The 17,912-nt window shown below is 39.3% G+C and overlaps 2 protein-coding genes across 2 annotated transcripts; one reads left to right on the top strand and one right to left on the bottom strand.

Annotated features, from left to right (window-relative positions):
- Positions 1-384: 384 nt before the first annotated feature.
- LOC101295992 (cyclin-dependent kinase inhibitor 5-like) lies at positions 385-3,285 on the top strand. The gene is made up of 3 exons (XM_004296603.1): positions 385-1,031; positions 2,403-2,606; positions 2,748-3,285. The coding sequence occupies exons 1-3, from the start codon at positions 646-648 to the stop codon at positions 2,815-2,817; spliced, it is 660 nt and encodes a 219-aa protein (XP_004296651.1). The 5' UTR covers positions 385-645; the 3' UTR covers positions 2,818-3,285.
- Positions 3,286-10,859: 7,574 nt separating this feature from the next.
- Positions 10,860-13,799, bottom strand: LOC101296278. Its single transcript, XM_004296604.1, has 3 exons — positions 13,489-13,799; positions 11,881-11,947; positions 10,860-11,295 (listed from the first exon to the last, which is right to left on the bottom strand). The coding sequence occupies exons 1-3, from the start codon at positions 13,573-13,575 to the stop codon at positions 11,045-11,047; spliced, it is 405 nt and encodes a 134-aa protein (XP_004296652.1). The 5' UTR covers positions 13,576-13,799; the 3' UTR covers positions 10,860-11,044.
- Positions 13,800-17,912: the final 4,113 nt, after the last annotated feature.

Consider the following 17,912-nt stretch of genomic DNA (forward strand, 5'->3'; position numbering starts at 1 on the left):
GAGAGAGAGAGAGAGAGTTTTTTGGTGAATATTATTTTAATTTTCAATATATTCATTTTAGGGTTTGTCAGAGTCAAAAGTTTTTTTTACCCTCATTATTTTAACACACATATGTCACCTATGGTCAATGTTAACGTTGACATGACGAAAAATCGGCCGTGGGTACTATGTAGATACTAAAAATTGAGTTTGGGTACCATTTTGATAACTTTGTAAGTTCGGGTACCATATTGTCAGTCACCCAAGTGTTCAGATATTGTTGGTGCAAAAAATCTTTTGTAAAATACACAATAGGAAGGTGGACAATAAAAACTTTATCCAAAATTCATGATCCCCCTTATATATACAGAAAAAAGTTGTGTAAGAGAAGAAGAAAGAGAAGGAGAAGAAGAAGAGAAGGAGAGAAATTGAAAAGAGTTATATAGAGATGTGGGTCTAAAATTGTTGTCCAACCCTACACAACCCCCTTTTTTCTTTCTTCTACAAACCGAGAGAGAGAGCAGAGAGGCTTGTTGTACAAAATTACACACACCTCCACTCACACCCACCCTTTTCTTCTCCCAAATTTTTCCAATCCTCCTCCTCTCTGGACTACTCGATGAGACCCAGCAGCAGAGGAGCTCAACTCTAAGAAGAAAGAAGAAAATGGGCAAGTACATGAGGAAGTCCAAGCCCGCCGGTCACGTGGCAGTCATGGAAGTCTCCCAGGCCGGGGTTCGCACCCGCGCCAAAACCCTAGCTCTCCAGCGCAGCTCCTCCTCCTATCTCCAGCTCCGCAGCCGCCGCCTCGAGAAGCCTCCTATTCTCGTCCCCAAGAGACACCACAACAAGCACCACCATACTCCCAAGCAGCAGCAGCCCTCCGCCGCCGAGCCTTCCCCGACGAAACCCGAAGACGGCGGCGAGGAATTGTCGCCGCCCAAGGAGGAGGAGCAGAAGAAGAATAGTGAGCTCAATGACGGCGGCGAAGACGGTGGTGCTGAAGAAGCTTCGTTCGGAGAGAATGTGCTCGAGTTTGAAGGTAGAGAGAGGTGGGTGTTCTCGCTGGGATTTTTTTTTCTGTTGATTTTTCTTTGTCTATTAAAATTTGGGGAAAAAATTGGGGATTTGGGGTTTTCAGAGTTGTGGTCAAGTTGAATTTTTTTTTTTTTGGTTGAATTCAAGTGTTGGGTGGTGTTTTGGTTTTGACCCTTTTGCTTCAATTTAGGGTTTTGCTTCAATCTCTTTTCAATTGGTGAGAAATTGAAGGTAATGGAGGAGTTCAAGATTTGATTTTTATGGATTTTCAAGTTTTTGAGTCGAAATTTTACTGAATTGAAGACTAATTGTGAGATTTTCAGCAAAAAGCTAATAAAAAGTTGTAAATGGAAAAAATGAAAACTTGAGGTTGCTTTTGCATTACTTTCATGTTTGATCGTGGATTTTCTTTTGATAAAAGCTGTTTTTGTTTGTATGATAAAGCATTCTTTTTCTTTTTTTTTGTGCGCTTCTTTAGAGATTTGGGATTTCCTTCTTTTTTCTTTTTGGGTTTTCTTGCATGTACTGTTTGGTAGCACTGGAATTGCAAAAAGATGAGAAGAAATGTATAAGTAACATAGCTTGATCGAACTACTTGTCTAGCTCTTTGTTTTTGTTGAGGAAATCAAATTAAATCCTAAATCCTTTGATCTAAAGTTAGAGCTTTTGCTTCTCAAACTTCATTGCTTATGCAGTGCTCTGCTAACGTTTTTAATAATCCTGTTATCTGTTGTAATTTCTAGTTGTTAGATATCTACGGCCCAATACAGTTGAGATCATTTAACTCAACTTGGAACATAGGACGTAATCTCTTCAAGTCTTCAATTGACATAGGCTCAATATATCACAAATCTATGTCAAGAAATTTGCATCTTTGCAAGTATCTGTTTGCTGGTTTTGATCCATTGAACAGGTAATGGTTGAAAACGGTTTAGTATCTGTTTGATACTGTGAAACAGAGAAAAGATACAGGTTATAAGACGATTGGTTTATTGGTGAGTGAAGCAAAACAAGGTTGGGAAAAGGGGGACCCAAGTTAATGACCTTCATTAAAAATATGGGATAGAAGTTGTCAAGTGAAAATTTTCTCCATCGTAATATCAGGAATGCTTTTTAAGTATTACAGCTTATGGTTGGTCAAGGCCTGTTTACTTAACCATACATGTCAGATATCCTGCATGTTTTAGTCACACATTGAATAACACGGATAATATTAGATGTTGTCTGTCATTTTGTTAGTGATGTTATTGCATTAAGCTTACATATTTTTGACTTACCATTTGAGCTGCAGAACCTGTATGCTGCTTTAATGAATTTCTGTATCATTTCGCATTAGCTTGGCTTGCTTGGTTTTGATATCTAATGGGAGTAACTTTTTTTGACAGAACCACTAGGGAATCCACGCCTTGCAGCTTGATAAGGGATCCAGACACCATCAGAACCCCTGGTTCTACAACAAGGCCTACTAATTCAGCTGATACTAACCGGAGAATACAGAACTCATCACAGAGACACATACCAACAGCACATGACATGGATGAGTTCTTTGCTGGTGCTGAAGAAGAGCAGCAGAAGCAATTCATTGACAAGTTACTATTACTCTTTAACTACTTTAACTGCTTCAAGTTTGGAAGTAACAATTTGGATTTCATTCCATATAATCCATAAACATGCTTGGTCTTATTCTCTCACCATTCAGTCTAATATTACCATTGTGGGTTTATCTGCAGATACAACTTTGACCCTGTGAATGATAAGCCGCTACCAGGACGTTACGAATGGGAGAAATTGGATCCTTAGAAGAAATACTAACTCTCTATCAGGGGCTTCCTTTCCTGCTCATTCTGGGTTGATCTTGGGCTTAGGATATCTAAACTAGCAGGTTTTAGTTTTAGTAGTTGTGGTGATGGTGCTATTTCTATTTTCCATCGCCCTTCTTTTACTTGTAAAGAAGTAGGACTGGGTAAGATGTGTAGACTAATGGTCTGTGACATAACATATGTTATGAGTACACAACAAATACAAATCAAAGTCCTTTGTCTAACAGATCATGTGAAAGAGGAGGAAGGGAGTTAAAGAGGGTTGGGGATGTAGTAGGGTTTAGGGCTTAGGGTTAGGTTCAGTCGATTAGGTGGTCAGTCTATGTGGTACAGAAAATTACTTAGATTGATCCTCTTTTTCTCGTGCACTGTAATTTCTTCTTCCCTTCTTTGTCTATACTTGTACTGATGCAACTTTAACTCTTGGAATAAATATGACCCTTTTCCCCTCATTTCAGGTTGTAATATTTTCGATATGATCATATTTATATCGCTTTTCTTGAGCAACATTAGTAAGTACCAACTTCTGTTTTCTTATAATTCCCTGGTGACTCGTTTGGTGGTTTTGACGGTAGTGGTACTTTACTAGCTTTGATGCTTTATGGTGGTGATGTATTGGAAGAGGAAGAATCTTTTCTATTCCGTTGCACTTGAAAATTTAACTTGTTTGCCAACCAGAAACGTGGAACATTAAATTGACAGAGCAATGAGGTTACTAACCTGTAAGTTGTAACCTCCAACTCCGAATTTCTAAATTCTAGTGTGGACATATGAGTCATGGAGAGAGTGATAGATTGTGACAGGAAGTGAATTGCAACCATTTATTTGCTTGAAACCGAGTTTCATTGTTCATTGTTTTATTCACTTTCTTTAATGTTCAAGGGAGATCATTCATTTGCTGGATGCAGAAATGTATGCGATAAGATGATAGTGTAAAACATCCTTTAGCTTATGTTCTGAGGTTTATGTCTCGGTTTTGGCGTTTTAGGAAAACAAATCTAGCAGGCTGCTAAAACTAGGCATCAGAACCTCGAGTCTGTAATGCAGAGCCACAGATTATCCGCAATGAGGCTGCACGAAACATCTCTTGATGATCGCACAGTTTACACTAATGTCATTTAGATTCAACCCCACAATGTATTTTGATCAAACCTCAGTTTCTTGTTTAGTCAAGGTCTTGGGATTATTTCAATTCTGGTTCATTTCTCTTTCTGCTGGTAATAAATTTCAGTCCTGAATTCTAGACACAAATTTCAGACAAAAATTCCCAATCTTTGCAGCATAAACAGTAGAATGAAGAAAGAAAAAGGCACCAACTTTGATACTGAACATTGCATCCGGATACTTTTTTCTTCATGATGATGATTTTCATAAAGTTGGAGATTGCATCAGAAAAGTAGGAGTCAGATATTCGTAGGTTCTCGATAGCAATGGAATACGTGCTATGTGTTGCCTCATTTAGAAAGCATGGTGAACTGTTAATATCAGGCACTTGAAATCACAAGGGAGCAGTGATAGGAAAAATGATGTTGGTTGTTACAGTGGAAGTTGGTACTGCTTAAATGGTATTGGATGAAACCGAGGAATCTTCAATTTCCAATGAAGCTTTTTCTGGTTTTCATTGAGTGAAGAAGGACTAGTGTCCCTATTGTTGTTGTTATGTATTCAAGTGTGCATTCATTGCTTTGCTTATCAATGGAAGACCAAACAAGGAAGCTGTCTCCCACATGTTCATTTGTACATTATGTAATATGAACGAATACAAAAAAAAAAAAAAAAAAACAACCAAAATGATGTTTGAAAGAATCTTATGGTTGAATTATACATAACCCGAGAAAATTAGATAAAAACCTAAAATACTAGACATTTTTTAAGATAAACTCATACATATTTTCTTTTATTTTACACCCACTCCACATAAGCAAACATACCATATAAAGTTGTCTATAATTAATAGTTTTCTTCATTTTTCGGTTTCTCTAATTTGCCTTTCAGACAGTAGAAAGTTAAATTTGGTATATTTCTCAATTTTAGCATCAATTTGAAACTCAAATACTAGCTTAAATTTAGTTGGATTTAACTTTGTCATAATCAATTACATTCTTTAATATCTTACCTTGTTATTATTGTAACACCCCGGACCAAATTTTACCTATTTACTGGGTATTCTACGAGTTATTGAGGAATTTAACCATGCTCGGTAATTTAACACTCGAGTTTATTTTCGAGTTTTTCTCAAAATGTTAAACTCTTCTTTTACAGCCCTGGTGTCGTAGCACGCGACGATACAAATTCACCAATGTCCTCGGATTCACCAATGTCCTCGGATTTATTTTTCGGAGCTTCGAGCTATTTCTACGTTTTATCGAAGTTTGATAAAAAGATTGTTTCCTGAAATTCAATCTGGGCTATTTGATCAACTAGGGTTTCTTTTTTTTTTTTATCGTGGCCGTCGATTAAAGCATAAGGAGAATTGAAAGGCTGACTTTCGGTCAAAGACCCATCTCGGCTTTGACCCGAGTCTCTCTCCTTCCTCTCTCTCTCACCGCAGCCACAGCTTCTCCGACCGGAAACTTGGCCGTCCGGCCACCCCTGGCGACGGGACTGCCACCAAAGTGATCCTCTTCTCCTTCTCTTCCTAGCCGAGCCTTTAAACTCACTTGAAACTCCAATCTTAGAGCAGATCAACGAAGAGGAGCACGGCTGTGTTCGCCGTTTCCAGCGAGCTCCGGCAGCGACAACGACAATGATCGGTAGGGTTCTTCTCCTCTTTCTTTCTTCTTTCTTTCTATGCCTTTCACTCTTCAAATCGAGTTCGAATTCGGAAAGCCCTCTTTGGTGTTCCTAGGTTTTCGTCGAGTTTTTCTGGTGGGTTGTTCTTGGAGCTCCGGCGAGACTTCCGAGCTCCGGTGAGTCTAGGAGCAGTTGAGTAGAGCTTAGTCGCGCCTTGTAGGGATTTAAGAGCAGCAGGCGTGATTTGGGAGCGGAGCAGAAGCTTAGGGTGTTGCTGCGGTGGTGTTGGAGGCGTTGGTGAGCTTGTGTGTTGTTGAAAGCCACGGTTTGCAGTAGCTGTATTGGCTGACAATGAACTCAGTCCGGCAAAGGTGCTAGCAAGGTGAGAAATCTCTTAAGTTTTTGCTCGGTTGGGTGATTGAAATGTTCTGTATTTTTGTGATATGGTGGATTGGTGTTTAATATTGGGTTTTGTTGCTTGTTGTCGAGAACTTGGTGTTTTTGAAGAAGGCGGGGAGGTCATGGCGAAATTCCGGCAAGTGGCCGGAATCCGGCAAGAATATTCCGGCCAGTCGTAGGAATCCGGCAAGGGGTTTTGACTAGGCAGCATATCCGGCTGAGAGTTGTTAAGGTAGTTTTGAGTCTGATAAATGATATTGATGCCTTAAGAGGAATTGATGTTGGAGTTTAAAATTGTGGTCTTGAAAGTCTAGGCATAATGTGAAGTTGGATAGTAGGGAAAGAGTGAAATCGTTGGTAATTGCAGCTTGTTTAAAAGCATTAAGTAGAGAATGAGGTAGACTCTAGTTTGATTTTGAAATGAGCTAAATTATACTATGGGTGTCCATAGTGATTTTGCGTTTATTTTATTACTTGGCAGAATGGTGAATTAGATGGGTTGTCATGCTATAGGCTTGGAAATTCAATGAGAACTTGATTTCCAAGTTGAGGTTACGGAACTTGAGCAAAATGAGTTCTGGATGTGAAATTGGTTAAAAATAATATTTAATCATTTGGTCAATCCTGGTCAACCTAGGGAAACCTAGTCGAATTAGGACGAAGTCCAATCAATGATTATTTTGGAGTCCGGTCTGACAAATTTATTCTTCTGTTTATCGTCAGACGTGGGATTTGGCTAGAGAGTGTGATTAGTTGGAGGCAGCGCTCGAGGAGTATTCCTAGCATTGGAAGGCTTAGGCCTAATACTGTGAGTGGACTTTTGTTTTAAATAATGTGCATGCGAAATAATTTATGTTGTTGGAGAATAACCGAAATTGAGAATTTCGGTGAGTATATATATATATATATATCCATATGTGGATGATTATGAGAATAATATGTATATGAGAGAATGCTAGCTAGCTATATGTGTTTTTCCACCATACTGAGGTAAAATTCCATTATGGTGCGACGTAAGCGTTAGACGCAATCGTCGTAGCCCTATATAAATATAATAATTTATATAGGGGATATGCGCGTATATTTATACACCGTCTTTTCCACCATAATGAGGTAAAATGCCATTATGGTGCGACGTGAGCGTTAGACGCAAGCGTCGTAGCCTTGTGTGAATTTTCTATTTGTCTTTGTTGTTTCAAGAAAATTCATACAAGGGATATGACGAGTGTAATACATACATATTTTATTTTAGCCTGAGAGGCTGTATTTTTTTTAGCTTTAGAGACTGGCCGGAGCTAATCATGAAATTGCCAGTTTTTGTGTTGAGTGCTTTTGAGCTGCCGCATGCAGTATATTTTCTTTGGAAATTAAAATGGGAATGCATAAATATTCTTATTAAATTATTTTGTCCACTCACTCTAACGTGTTTCAAATGTTTTCCCCTGGGTCCTTCGTTTTAAAATGCCCAGTTGGCAGGTTTGCATAGTTGAGTTCGGGCGTACATGGAGGTGAGGCATAGTTGATAGTGTAGCTCCCGTTCACATTTATAATTATAGTCCTTTTCTCCTATATTAGAGTTGCTCTGAACTAGTGACTGTTGGTTGTTAGTTTTCTTATTAAAATTAGTAAATAATTGGGAGATGTTGTGTTTTGGGGAGCACGAAGGCTCCAGGAGTTAAAGGATGGATTTGGATTTTTCAGAAGTGTTTGTAGGTTTTATTAGGAAGGGTTATCCATTTTCAAGGGAGGTTATGCCGAATTTTCGGTAAACTTTCCTTGGAGGTGGTTCCCGCAGGATTTACTTCGAGTTTCAGGGTGAAATTCGGGGTGGGTCATGACAATTATTAACTTGAGTGTATATATATATGCTATATACAGAAGTATGTCATTTGTAATAGGATGATACTTTTCATTCCTAAGCTCACATTTGGTGCCTCTCTACATAGTTGAAAAATGTCTAATTGTAAGGTACACGTTCTTGTTCTTTGATTAATTTTTTTCTTTTTAGGTATATTATTATATCATTTCTCATCCTAATCGAGAGAACATTTTATTCTTTACTACATACGTTTCTAATATACCTATTAAGTAGGGCATGATATGATAATATACCTAAAAAGAAGAAACCTAAAATTGGGTTTAGGGTATAGGGTATAGGGTTTAGGGTTTAGGGTATAGGGTATAGGGTATAGGGTATAGGGTATAGGGCATAGGGCATAGGGCATAGGGCATAGGGTATAGGGTATAGGGTATAGGGTTTAAGGTATAAGGTTTAGGGTATAGGGTATAGGGTTGAAGGTATAGAGTTTAGATCAGATATCTTATTCATATTATGTTTTACTTTCTGTATAAATTAGAGAATGAATTTCTTTAATCTAGATTTTTTCATAAAAATAAAGAAAACTACATGATTCTTGCAAATTGATTGAAAATGTTAGTGTTAGAAGAAAAACTCATAATCAAGGTATTTAAGACAATATCAATTAAGCTTATTTATTATATTTATATGTTATAGTTGAATGGTGACAATTGTGTAAAATTTAGAAAAAATAAGACATAATATTTATTATAATTGATACATTTTAGATGTCTATCAGATAGGAATGTTATGTGGGTTTTATTTAAAACCAATCTTTAAAATTGGGTGTATATGAAAATTCCCCAAAATAACCCTTCTATACAATTACCAAAATGATGTTTCAAAGAATCTTATGGTTTCAAAGAAAAATTGGATTCCAACGTGTACCTACTTTAATTTGCTTATGTCTTTAGGTCATGAGATAATTCAAACCATTACATTGCAAAATGTCCACGGCTTAAAGCTAAAGTTATCCTACACAAATATAAATTTGAAACCTTGAAAGATAGCTTCATTCACCAATGCACTCAATTGTAATACTCTGAAAGCTTACATTCTCTTCAACGTCGGCTGACATAAAGCAACTATCTTAGAAATCCTAATGATAAATAAAGAAAAAAGAAAAACTAGAAACCGACCAAAAGAAAATGCCCCATCAATTTTGATTCATAATTTCCTTCACCAATCTGTGGCGGTGGAGGTTGGTGTGGATGATGAACATGAAAGGAATTGAAGACGAGCACATGAGATAGGCTGACCGTTTGGTAGGGTACCATTACATGTTAACATGTAACAAGCATGCTTCTGGAGGAGGCAATCTGCTTATTACCAGGGATGAGTCACTGTCTGCACATTTCTGCATACCTAACTGTTTAACGGTAAACTGTGAACTGTAAACTGTATTCCTTCTCAGGGCTTTCACAGAGTCACAGTTGCAGAGAGGCTCATCAATGCTCAAGGTAGCCTTTGCATTTTACAAGTAGAAGTACCAAGTACGCCCCATTGGTTAGCCTCTACATTGATCAATGATTATGGCAACCATAGGATGCTCTTCAAAAATATTAAAACCTTGGTCCCATTAGGCCCTGGATATCATGACCAGGCTACTATTGTGTTTGAGATTATTATTGCCTTATACCCTAGCTAGTCAAAGAGAAATTTTATGGTTTCAAGTTCAAGAGTGTAAGTGGTTGTTAAGAAATCTGCAGATTTGCTGAACAATTACTCTATCTGCTACTAAATAATTCGAGACACTCGGAGGATATATGGTGTTACGATCCCACCAAAATGCAATTTTTCCCTTACTTCTATAATGACGTTGAGACTTTATAGACAATGAGATGCAATGTGAAAACATCGCTACACTTCGGATGTAACGAGTTCTACAAATTCCAACATAAGATATAGTGTATATCAGGTGTGATAACCACAGAAATGCTTCTGAAGTAAATTGGTTAGAACGACACCAAAAGTTGAAGTATTGAAATTTTCTTGCTTTTCCTTCTGTTTTCAAGTCTACTCCTACATACAAAACCTCGTTTATCTCGAAGATTTCCAACTTTATTTGCTTTACATCTTGACGAATTTGTAGTGTGGATACATATCACTTGTCAGTGCTCCTTGCAGGAATAGAAAGAAGTGTGACAAAGTGGGGATCATGCTTTGCATTGCTTACAGAACATGCATTGTTCACGGTTGATTTCAAAAGCCTAAGTCTAAACTAAGAGGGCTACACATAAGGAGAAGCAGCCTGGAATGGATCCACCGCCGACCCCATCTTCCCTGCTCAGTTGTGCATGTACTTTCTGGTGATGGGTTTCCTTTACCCCCGCCTTTATAACTAGCCATAAGCTCTGGATGACTCCTCTGTACGTGAAGAGTCGTGCTTCTTCTTTTCCTTTCTTTTTCCGTTAATTTGAACATCATGACACCTTTTCACTAAAAAACAAAGATTATGACACTTTCCTAAAAACTGCACAACATGCAGCAGCACAACAGTGTAAGAAAATCAGCATTCGATGATCTCTTCATCACTAGACACATTCTACAATTCAGCAAACCAGGCTTTAGCACTTCTGATGAGGGTGATCACCAACAGGGTAACCCCTCACAACTGCGTTACCCCACCAATTCCTGCAGCAGATCCACTCCCAAAATCACAAGCTCCATCACAGTTGATCTAAACTTATCCAAGGGAAGTAATAGATCAACCTGATGGAATGGCAGCACCAGAAGAACAGAATTGTATATCTTCATAAAGGGTCTCCCTTTTACGTTTACTAACCAAAACAATAACTTGGAGGGGATTTTAAACTTTGAAGACCGACTATGGAGCTATGTGCTCTCGACCCCTTGTAGGCTTAAAAGAGTACCCCCCACATCAAGCTAGAGTTCACATTCTCGATTTCCCTTTAACCCAAAGCACAAAGAGAAAGGCACATAGGCAAACCGTGCACTAGTTTAGTTTTACTGTTATTTGTGCCAATCGATTGAAACATGATAGACTAGGGAAGGTAATAACTGCAAACAAGGAGATGATACGAGCAAAGAATTCCAGTAAAAGGAGAATCCCAATGCAAGAAAACAAAGAGACACAACAAATCAAGTCTTGGATTGCAATCCTAATCAGACAGTACATATGTGAGTCATCACAAGAGCATTTGTCTAGTAATTTCAATTAACTCCACAATACCATATTCTAGAAGACACTAGAGTCTTAAGATGACTTGGTGTAAAGGCGGATGCCAAAAGCCAACCCCAATATGGCAATGGGAACAAGGAACTGGAGAAGTTTGATGATGAACTCTGAAGTCTTGTCTTGATTGTAATGAGGCTGTTTGGGAGGAGTGTATGCAGTCTTCTTGGGGATGGTAGAGACATCAATCTCTCCCACATAGAAGTCCTTCAACATGTCTCTGGCATTATCACTGTGACCCACGTCTTCAAAATCATCAGTTGCATCCTTCCCTGAATATGCACATAAAAACATGAATTAGCACTTGTATCTAAAGATGAGCATATGGACTAGAAACAATATGTACACATAAAATGCATGCATAATGTTTTAGGGTGAGAGTAGGGAATGAGCCCACACACTCAGCAGTGGTTCCACCAACACATATGCATGCCCCCTCGCACACCATTTTCATTTGGAAAAAACAGACATCAGATTATCGCAGACTGTTGATCGTGTTACTAGAATGGTGAAGTCAATGGGATCAACAAAACTAAGGGATTGTCCCACTTATTTTAAGACTGAGATGCAAAGAGAGTTGAATTCATCAAAGCCATTCACATTTGATTTATAATTGGAAATATGGTTCCTCATTTAAAGTTCTTACAAAACAATTTAATCCATTAAGGTCACACTCTTTTTGCTTGAAGCAGTCCCAAAATAAAAGCATGATAATAATATTCTCCTCCAAGTGACACTATAATATCAATAATGTAATTCAACAAGATACTCAAATATTATATGGAATTGTCACAACTTGCTAATTTATGATAAGAATCAAAATTTCATTCTCAAAGATATCTCAGTCAACTACATACCTGTTGCTGACAACAAAACATCATCACCACCAGGATGGTCCTCCAAGAACTTGGTCACATCATAAACCTGATTCAAGAAACAATTTGGCAATAACATGATATAATTGGCAGACAAAAGGTAACAGATCAGCTTTTGATGATAGCAATACCTAATATAGGTTAGTGTTTAGTGATGTTGTTTTGATACTTCAAGTAAATATTCTATTTCATGGAGACATACTTTTTAGCAGTTAAGCATACGATACAAATAAAGTAGCTTACAGATAAAGGCAACAAGTGTAGTACTGTTTTGTAGTTAGTCTAATGAATCCCAAATTAATCATAACATCATGACACAAAGCAAAACTCCCAACAAATACAAAGCATAATAAGAAATGAAAAGACCATCTAGATCTATACTGAGTCATCATCTTCACTGCTACTAGAACAGCTAAATGCAAAGTGATATGATACAGGGACTGTAGATTAATCTTGTAGAAAAATAATCAAAAGAAGCTAACAAGCATTACTTCTGGATTTTTTAAAAGCTTGTAAAATATAGAAACAAATTTTTGGCTTAGATATTTAAACACCACGTATATGGAATCCACCTTATATACAGGGAGAGAGACAAACAAGAACTATTGACTGTTGTCTTGACTATTTTAAAGTCCAACACCCTATGACCATGTTCACAAACCATAGAAGGATGGCAATGACTTCTTGAAAATTAACATTTTTATGCAGAAGAACAGACATGAAAAATTTCAGTAATTTTTATCAGAAGAGCTCTTCTGATAAAAATCGGTTGATAAGATGATGTGACTATTATGATCAGACTCATGAAAGAGCTCTTCAGATTGATTCTGATACTGAGTCAAACTATTACGGAATCTCATCACCAAACCCAACCAGATGTTCTGAAAGGTAATGGGCCTAACTCTCATCTGATTTGATTCTCTACGATGAAATTCAACAAAATAAGATGATCTGAAATATTATCATCTTAGTAATCTTTCTACTGAGTCAAAGGACAGAGTAAACGAATACACTTGCAAAGTTCAGGAGAGGGATGAGATACCTCTAGCCAAATCACAAGGCTTAAGAAGATGGAATAAAATTGACAACTTAGCTAAAGTGACAGTACAGGCATTCAGAGTGCTATAGGCAAATATATAAGATCCAAGGAGAACATATATTCTTATGAACCAATGCTAAAGGGTTTGACTGGAACTGACCATTTTAGAGATCAAGGTATAAACATCATATCAATCGTGTCAGTTACTCTTTTCAGAATGAAGCTACTGACAACACGAACACTAATCTGAGCTATCTACTTCAACACGTTAAATATATCAAAAAAGCTAAAGGTTGAGCTATCAAAGTACCACAAATTCCAGGTGGGCTTATGCCTATGAACATTAACATGCACCACAACAAATTCTCCAAGAACAATTAGCAAAACAAAACAAGATCCATAATGTCTCAGTTGTCAAACTTGATCATATATATGATTAATTCAACATCCAAAGTCTTAAAATTTCCCTACCTTGATTCAGATTTAGTTTCATGATCGAAGAATAAGATAAATGAGAGAGCTTTAAGTTGAAAAATGGAAAAAGTGAGAACCTTGCCATTGATGATTAGCCAGCAGTCCTTTGGGGTGTTGTGGTCAGAGACCTGAGCCAAAGTGAAGACCTTTTCATCGCCACCCATTTTGCTGCTTCTTGAAATCTCCGATGCAACCTGGGTGGAAACGTCGGATGCTCCAAAACCAATGTAGATGGATCGGTTAATAATAAGGTTGGAGGGTTGGTGCTACCAGAGAGAGAGAGAGAGAGATAAGGGGTGTTTTTGGGTTTTAGGGAATTTGGGTTTGGGTAGGTAGATGGACTTGGTTATGCCCTTGGTGGGTAGGCTACATTCAAGACTGAGAGCATGGGTTGGAGGTGAGCTACGTGATTTGGTGCAAAAGTTTGGTCGTTTTTTGTTTTATTTTCTTTCTTCTATTCTTCTTATCTTCTTATTTACTTTCATTGTTTTCACATCAAACCGAGCATGGTGGTGAGCTATGTGATTTGGTGCAAAAGTTTGGTCGTTCTTTGTTTTATTTTCTTTCTTCTATTCTTCTTATTTACTTTCATCGTTTTCACATCAAACCGAGCATGTAATAAATAAGAAAATGTTTTAGAATATTCACTAGTGTATGTCTTGGTTTTATGGCACTCCGATCCTCAGCTCATATTTTCCTACTTGAAGGCAAAGAAGCAGTGCACACACATGAACTTACCAGACATTAGCGCCTGTTTGGAGGCTTCTTCCGCCACTTTTTTATCGAAATTCCAAACCTTGGCGGTAGCTGTCTGCCATCAGTTCACGAAGGCTTTCAATCATTCCCCTGACTCCTGCCTAACCTTGAACAATTGAGCGGTATTATGCCCGTCTGTTCTCAAAATGAAACGATGTACCAATCGGTCGGCTACTTGCTGGAAGCATTCCACTAAGTTGGTCGGGAGCTCATAAAACCAACTGAGAACCTCACCGGTTAGCGTTTGTTGGAACAGGTTGTAGTACATTGCATTCATGTAGCCCTTTGCATTGATCTGCGACTTGAAGCTATCCAAGAACAGGTAGGGGCAGTATTCCCAGTTGTAACTGAGTTTCAACGGCTTTGTCATGCCCGGGCGCACCGCTGTCGCCACCTACCTTATGAAGGGTCCCGCCCCTTCCTCAAACCCGGTGCCCGACGGGTTATGCGCCACCTTTCTTTCCGCATCTTCTACTTTCGTGGTCAGTCATCTCACATTCTCGCTTATCCCCCTTAGTAAGCTCTCCACCCTGTCATTCCAGGCCGGTTCGGGGAAGGGCGGCAGTCCCTCACCTTGCATGTCATCTGGGAATAGGTTGACACCCAGTGCACCGTGGACCTTGGTGGCCTGGCTCCCAACGGTGGCGGGACTTGTAGTCCCGTGCCCTCTGTTTGCCAAGTCACGGTCGCCTCCATCCTTACCGCTGCTCTATCCCAGATCTCATCCTGCTCTATCCTTCGAGCGAGTGCGCTCATAATTGTCGCATTATCCAGCTCCAGCCTCCTTTCTCTAGTCATGGCTTCTTGATGGTCCCTCACCCTCTAGCTTTCCAGCCAGGCGACGTCGGCCCTTAGGCCTTCCATCATCTTGGCTACCTCATCAAAATTCAAATCCCCGAAGGTGTCATCCGGCTTACGCACTCGCTCTATGTCGTCTCCTGGTTCTTCCGCCATTTCCTCATCCGTGACCTGGGAGCTGCTCCCGTGTGTGTTTGGCATGTCGTCGAACAGGGTCTGTCATACATTGCCTAACTCTTGGTCGCTCGCTCTCTCCGACCTTTCTCATTGCTCGTCTGGCTCTGCCATCGAGTCACGGCTTTTAGTAAAAGATCTCACAGACGACGCCAAATGTTTTTGTATGATCATGTAGGGTCCACATATGCTTGACACGTGTCTGGGTGAGCCTCATGCCGCCACTCGATGACCTGCAGCGAAGGGGATGACTTGGGTTGACCAGTCTTACCCTCTCTGAAGATTAAGTCAGCATTCAGGATAGTCAAAGCATATTAAATAAGGTAGTCAAGTTACCTTTAATTTTGGTGCTTGGATTTTCTTTTATAGTCTTTAGTTGACTCGCTTAGGGCCTCATAAACGATATGGGATAAGGTGGTTTCCCATCTTAGCTTTTGCTGGTGAGACTCGTTACGTTGTTGCGGTTGCTGCTCGGCCCAGCCCCTTATGGGTCATGGGCCTACACTCGGCTTCAAGGTGAGCGACCTTGTCAGGACCCACCCCGAATTTCACCCTGAAACTCGAAGTAAATCTTGCGGGACCACCTCCAAGGAAAGTTTACCGAAAAATCAGCATAACCTCCCTTGAAAATGGACAACCTTTCCTAATAAAACCTGCAAACACTCCTGAAAATTTAAATCCAACCTTAAACTCTTGGAGCCTTCGTGCTCCCCAAATCACAACACCACCCAAAAAATTTACTAATCTAAACAAATCTCATATCCAATCATTTATAGATTCAGAGCAACTCTAATAGGAAGAGAGGAAACATAATAAATTAACAAACGGAAGCTATATGATGACTATGTCTCATCTCCATATATGCCCAACCTCAACTAAGCTAATCTGCAAGCTGGACATTTTTAAAACGAAATGCCCAGGGGAAAACATTTAATAACGCGTTAGAGTGAGTGGACAAAAATAAATTTACGAATTAAATATTTATGCATTCCCATTTTAATTTCCAAAGAAATTATACTGCATGCGATCGCTCAAAAGCGCTCAACTCATAAACTGGCAATTTCACGACTAGCTCCGGCTAGTCACCAACTCAAATAAAATGGAGCCTCTCAGGCTAAACTATATAAAAACATATATGTGTATGTATTTACACTCGTCAGACTCCTTGTATAAATTCTATGAACAAATTAGAAAAATAGAAATTCATACAATGCTACGACGCTTGCGTCTAACGCTTACGTTGCGCCATAATACAATTTTTCCTCATTATGACCGAAGAGGACGGTGTATATATACGTGTGGACTCCCTATATGAAAACCTAAATAAACAAAAAAAGAAAGTAGTTTTCATATAGGGCTATGACGCTTGTGTCTAACACTCACGTCACGCCATAATAGAATTTTACCTCATTATGACGGACCAAGCACGTGTGGCTAGCTAGCATTTATATACATACTATACTCATAACATCCAATAAACATATCCACCGAAAATCTCATTTTCGGGAACTCCCCAAAGGAGGAAAATTGCCAAATATTCGAGAAAGAAATAAAACTCAGCAGAAGAAATAAATGATCAACAGAATAATTCATCGCATGCTTTTCAATTAAAACAAAGGTCCACTCACAACTCTAGGCATAAGCCCGACGAAATCCAAATCGCCACTCCAGTGAGGTTTCCTCGAACCCTGGCACAAATATATAATTAATTTCTCAACTAAAAATCCAATATTTATACAAAATATGCAAAAATAACCGAGAGCCATAAACACGCTCATCGTTGCCTAACTTCGATATTCTTAAATCGAAACGACCCAAACTTTAATACCATACTCGGCAGCCGTAAATATAACTTCTCCCAGAAAATGACTTAAATCCTACGGCCAGATTCTACATTATTCAACTGCCAAAAATACCAAACTTCGGAAATTCACAAACCTATCCAAAACTCATCCGAAAATTCCATAATTCACATAAAAAAACTCCCCTTAATATTCCGCACTTAAAACTATACAAAACTCCCAAACAGCGGCGGCGGCACCGCCAGCTCCACGGGCAACTGCGGTCGGAGGCCGACTCCGGCGACCTCCAATGCCTATGAAATTTTGATAGCATCTTCCTCTCAACTCACTCTACAACTTCCTTAACTAGCACAACACCCAATTCTAAGCCCAACTAGGTCAATCGAACGAAAACATACTAAAAAACCCTAGAGCTTCCACTCACCAGTTCTCCTTACCTAGACCAAAAGAGGGCGAGACTTTTGAAGGGATTGACACACGGGAGGAGAGCTTCACAACGAGCCAAGCAGCTCCGGCTATGGCGGCCGAAGGAGGAAGTTCCGGCCAGAAAACCACCACGACAGCCAGCGGCTCCGGGCGTCGTTTCTCTCACGGCGGCGCTAGGGGAGCTGCTATCGGTCCAGGGAGGTAGCTGGGTCGGAGGCCGACCGAACGGGACTGTTGCGACGGCAGATGGTGGTCGGACGACGGCGGGCGGACGGTGAGAAGATCTGGCAGCGGGAGAGGGAGAGAGAGTCGGGAGGGAGAGGAGAAGAGAGAGAGAGAGAGAGAGAAGAAATGAGGTTTTGGGCCTCCACCAAACCGGTCCAACACCTTTAAACCAACCCAACTGCAAAATAAAACACCTTGAAAACTAATATCCTAATAAAAATTACCTTTTACTAGCTAAAATTTATCATTTTTACCGTCGTCAAATTTTTCTCCTACGAATAATTCTCCGAAATAATCGTCCCTCAAAACCTCTTTAGGGA

The sequence above is a fragment of the Fragaria vesca genome, linkage group LG4 (genome assembly GCF_000184155.1).
Source record: "Fragaria vesca subsp. vesca linkage group LG4, FraVesHawaii_1.0, whole genome shotgun sequence".
In the NCBI taxonomy this organism is placed as follows: domain Eukaryota; kingdom Viridiplantae; phylum Streptophyta; class Magnoliopsida; order Rosales; family Rosaceae; genus Fragaria; species Fragaria vesca.

Excerpts from the sequence above, each read along its gene's own strand:
- LOC101296278 (XM_004296604.1), bottom strand. The coding sequence starts at position 13,575 with ATGGGTGGCGATGAAAAGGTCTTCACTTTGGCTCAGGTCTCTGACCAC. Across the intron at positions 11,948-13,488 it reads GGCTAATCATCAATGGCAAG|GTTTATGATGTGACCAAGTT; the intron begins GTTCTCACTTTT and ends TTCTTGAATCAG. Across the intron at positions 11,296-11,880 it reads TGTTTTGTTGTCAGCAACAG|GGAAGGATGCAACTGATGAT; the intron begins GTATGTAGTTGA and ends GTGCATATTCAG.
- LOC101295992 (XM_004296603.1), top strand. The coding sequence starts at position 646 with ATGGGCAAGTACATGAGGAAGTCCAAGCCCGCCGGTCACGTGGCAGTC. Across the intron at positions 1,032-2,402 it reads GAGTTTGAAGGTAGAGAGAG|AACCACTAGGGAATCCACGC; the intron begins GTGGGTGTTCTC and ends TTTTTTTGACAG. Across the intron at positions 2,607-2,747 it reads CAGAAGCAATTCATTGACAA|ATACAACTTTGACCCTGTGA; the intron begins GTTACTATTACT and ends GTTTATCTGCAG.